We start from the raw sequence: 4,447 nt of genomic DNA, 5'->3' as shown, positions 1-4,447 counted from the left end.
CAAATGAAAGCTTGATTATCATCAGCAAAATGTATGCATAACATACCTTATTACCTTTTTATCCATATGATCATGGTATCATCTTAAACAGTATTGACCATAAACATTGAATTTACCGCGGGCTGTGGGACCATGTTTTCTTTTCATAAATATATAGCAAGTGGTCTTATGCTTCCTCTTTTCTTCAGGTAACGTGTTTGCACTGTTGTCAGTATGTTAAACCCTTATTTGGTTTAGATAAAAATTAGATTTTCAGTAGATTTTGATAAAAGATGATAGAATGTATAGTTGAAAAGTTATGGGGCTCATGAAATGTGTGTTTAAAATATTTGTTGACTTTGATTTAGATTTTAATCAACTTTTGTAGCTGAACCAAATAGGGGCCAGTTTTTTGAATTTTGATTTGAAACCTTTCTAACGTGTTATTTCCTAGCTAAATTGGAGGAATCTAATATATGCTTGCGACTGTAAATATTCCCTCAGATGTTTAGGGTAATTCGGTGTTTCTTTCATGCTATATAAATAAGTAAAGTTTACTAAGAATGAACTTATTTTTAGGTTGTTCTAGATGGCTATTCAGCGCCTCTGACGGCAGGAAATTTTGCAAAGCTGGTAAGGTAGTGAATCGTACTTCATCTTCATGAGTTTTTATTTATTTTTATGCTTACAGTATAGAGTAATGCTATTACATGGTATGATTAGTCCTTTTTTTTTTTTTCTGTATCTAATCTTCAAGTTCCATACTTTTATAGATCTCTCTTTTATTTATTTACTTTTCCCTCGATGATGTCTAGAATAAGATTTAACAGCACGAGCATCAAATAATTCAGCATTTTGTATTATCAAAGTATATTTCTTTTTTGTTTTACTTGCTTCTTTTAATCTCGTGATTTTCTACTATTTGGTAGTTGGGAATTTTTAATTAAGAATGTGCATTTTTTTCCTTCTTGGTTTTGATGACAGAGATTTAGTTGATTCTGATTTAAGCAAAAAATGCATTCAACTCTGGATCCTGGACTTGTTTGGATTCCTATACTAAAGAATTATGTATCATTCTGAAACATCATGAAAATTGATACAAGAAAATTGAATGAAAAGCTCTAGGCAGGCCAAGCACACTGCACTTGTTTAGGCATTTTTCATTTCATTGCACAGTGGTGCTGGTTCGAGTCCATTCCCTGACAAAGGCTAACTAACAATTGAACCATTCACGTTGACGTGTTATGTTCATTCCCAAAGTTACAGGATGATCCATGAGAAATGTGGTAGGATTTCAACCTAGGGAAAGGAGCAGGGAAAAGGGGGCAAGGCAGAAAACTAATTCGTAAAAGCACACTGGAGTACTGGATGGGTGGAACTGAAATCCCAATGAACATGGAGAAATAGTAATCGAGATAGTCTTCTCTAGTTTTAACTTAATGATCTGTCGAAAAGTAACAGCTGGAACATTATATTTTAGAAATAAATAGATTTAAGTTTGATTTCTCGATACCTGGCCCTACTGAACTCTTATTGGCTTGAATAAACTAATTACACTGATTTTCTTATCTGCTTATAGAAGAAGGATTTGTTAATTGTATCCGTGTAACCAGTTCTCAATAATTTTTCAACTATCACGTAGGTGGTTGATGGAGCATACAATGGGGTCAAGCTCAACTGTGCCAACCTAGCAATTCTCTCTGATGGCCGGATGGGAAAGGACATTGGCTATAGTATTCCCTTGGAAATAAAGCCTTCTGGGCAATTTGAGCCACTGTACAAAACAACGTTAAGCGTGCAGGTCCACACACTTTTTTTTTTTTTTTAATTCATAAACGCAAAGTAGCCATCAACCAGCATTTCTTTAAATTGTAAGAGTGATATTAAAATTTCCATGTGAAGGATGGAGAGCTGCCTGTGCTTCCACTGTCCGTATACGGTGCAGTTGCCATGGCTCATAATGATGTCTCTGAGGAATACTCTTCGCCTAATCAGTTTTTCTTTTATCTATACGACAAGAGAAATGTGAGTGGATTTATACATTTTCCATCTTATGTACTTTTCTTCCATTAATATTTGGTATGTTGTTCTTCCTTTTTCTATTTTTTTTTTTTCCAGGCTGGCTTAGGGGGGCTGTCCTTTGATGAAGGTCAATTCTCAGTATTCGGGTATGTCCCAATTTTGTTCATATTACATTTACACCAGAGGCAAATAAGGAATTTTTCCTTGCAGTAAAGAAGAAACTTATACTTCTGATGTACAGGTATACGACTGTGGGACGAGAAACTCTTTCTCAGATTAAAACTGGGGACGTGATTAGATCTGCGAAGCTAGTAGAAGGCCTAGATCGCCTCGTACTGCCAAAATAGAAGTTAAGTGCTTCACTTTTATTCTTTTCAAATGGCTGGTTCTAGCTGCAATGATTTTTTCTTTTTCATGTTATGCTTGTTTGTTGTTGATAATTCAACACGACTCTGAGAATTTGACTACAAACAGATGGGTTAGTTGCTTGGATATATATTGTCAATTGTACATTTATCTTTTTTATTGACTTCCTTGTACTAGTACGTAGGTGAAGTTTACAAGGTTAGCTCTCCTGTCGGAATGTTTGTGTAACTGGACATGGATAACTCTGTGGAGCAGTGGAATATAATAAATCACAAGACGAGAGATGGAAGCACCAAACTATCATCCAATTCATATAATCAAGCATGAAATATGAAATAATCAAGCTAGAACATTGTAGGAATCCATAGAGGACATGTTGAAAAATTCCGAACTCTAGAGTAAGCTGTGGCACCCCCTTGAGGAATGTCCACGGAAATGCTAATGTCAGCATCTTTTCGGTTTAAAATGTGAATAGATGAACCATAGAACAAAAGCATATCTGCCAAGAGATTCAATATAATTAAAATTTTTGTCTTAATGTAGGATTATTGGCTTCATTCAAATCAGATGGAGATACAATTGATTTTCCTTTCCTCTCATGTGCATATATATAAATTTACATGCCAAGTGATGATGAGCTAATTGTGATCCCCCATTCATAATTCACAGATGATATAATATAATAGATAGCTACAGATCCATTAGAAGAGCGATCACAATTATAAAAGTCTGAGGAGGGTTATGATGAATCTTGAAAGTCTTAAAATTTGCATCAACGATTAAATTCAGTTCATATAATTTTTTTCCACCCTTGTCTTGCACATGGTGGCAATTGACAGAAGTATAGCATAATACTCACTAACCTCATCTGCAGTAAGATTTTCATCTGCATTGTTGAAATAGGTGCATTACAACGATTTGGGTGACAAGGAGTTCGATTGTCATGTACGGTTGGTAGAACAGATTGATAAGGATCTTATTCTGTTGTGCCATTAGTGGTGGATCAGTCCAATGTTGTACAAGATTGGAAAACATGTGAAATTTTTTTGTTGTCAAGTTGGATTTATGAGTTAAGGATGAAAACCTGGAAAGAGTGGCTTTGTTTCTTCCCGATTACCACACACAACGTCTCAATTAAGTGTATGCAGCTTCCAGAGTTCAGGTCATTCTTATAGTCAGGTCAACCGATGGCTTAGATACAGCTGAAGGCAATGCAAACTCCAAAAAAAATTTCTTTGGGCTGGATGTATAGGAAAAGTAGGTGGAAAATTGTTGTTACCAGATGATATTACTGCACTAAGATTTTAGGATGAATCTCCTCTTGTTCAAGGAGAATGATGCAGTCATAAGTCACGAGGTCTTGGTAGAATGATCGATGGTTAATGGGTCCCATTTTAGTTGATTTACGTTTGTGTTCCTTTTTAATTTATTTAGAAAATCATGTTGTCTTTTATTTTTGTTGACCTTGTCAGTTGTCACTTGAACTTCCTAAGAACATGTGTGAAAGCCAAAGCAGGCGATCATTTTAATCAGTTGATTATTAAATGAAAATTATTAAGTTGGATTTGTTCCAACTTTGATCGGTCCAATATCCATATTCTTCGGGAATCGACGATTTTGTTTATGGAGAATCATTCGATATTCATGCACAAATTAACGGATCTTGAATTTGTTATTCCTGACATGCTTTGTCAATCAATGGGTCTTGATTGTCGATTCTAGATATTCTTCGTGAATCAACGGATTTTGATCATGTTGTCATTTTGTTCATGCTTCTACCTACGTCGGTTGGTATCAAAGATCAGTTACATCTTGCAATTCATGAAGCTTGATGGAAGAAGTTGTGTCATTTAGAGATAACATTTTCATCCCCTTTGATAAGTAAATGGATTTGATTCGGGATAGGATTACTATGGTCTCCCGATTTTAGATGAAGAGATTGAATCTTTGAATATGGGCGATGATAGTTTTGATGGTCCTCCAATCTTTGATTAAGATGTTGAAAATCTTTTCGATCTGGAGAGTGATTATTTTGACATTCAAATTTTCCATATTTACACAAATGGTAACTCTGGTGAAA

At 35.1% G+C, this 4,447-nt stretch overlaps 1 protein-coding gene across 1 annotated transcript in view; it reads left to right on the top strand.

Annotated features, from left to right (window-relative positions):
• The window catches only part of LOC111395690 (peptidyl-prolyl cis-trans isomerase CYP37, chloroplastic), a 10,186-nt gene extending 7,640 nt beyond the window's left edge, over positions 1-2,546 (top strand). Inside the window, exons 8-12 of the mRNA XM_023021806.1 lie at positions 559-612; positions 1,622-1,780; positions 1,882-2,004; positions 2,098-2,147; positions 2,243-2,546. Of these exons, the coding sequence (XP_022877574.1) occupies positions 559-612; positions 1,622-1,780; positions 1,882-2,004; positions 2,098-2,147; positions 2,243-2,348 (492 nt within the window). The 3' untranslated portion in view covers positions 2,349-2,546. The remainder of the gene's footprint in view (positions 1-558; positions 613-1,621; positions 1,781-1,881; positions 2,005-2,097; positions 2,148-2,242) is intronic.
• The last annotated feature ends 1,901 nt before the right edge of the window (positions 2,547-4,447 follow it).

This window comes from Olea europaea, chromosome 6, assembly GCF_002742605.1.
Source record: "Olea europaea var. sylvestris chromosome 6, O_europaea_v1, whole genome shotgun sequence".
NCBI classification, from domain to species: Eukaryota; Viridiplantae; Streptophyta; class Magnoliopsida; order Lamiales; family Oleaceae; genus Olea; species Olea europaea.
Note: the sequence above shows the minus strand (reverse complement) of the source record. Positions and strands in the feature narration are given on the sequence as shown.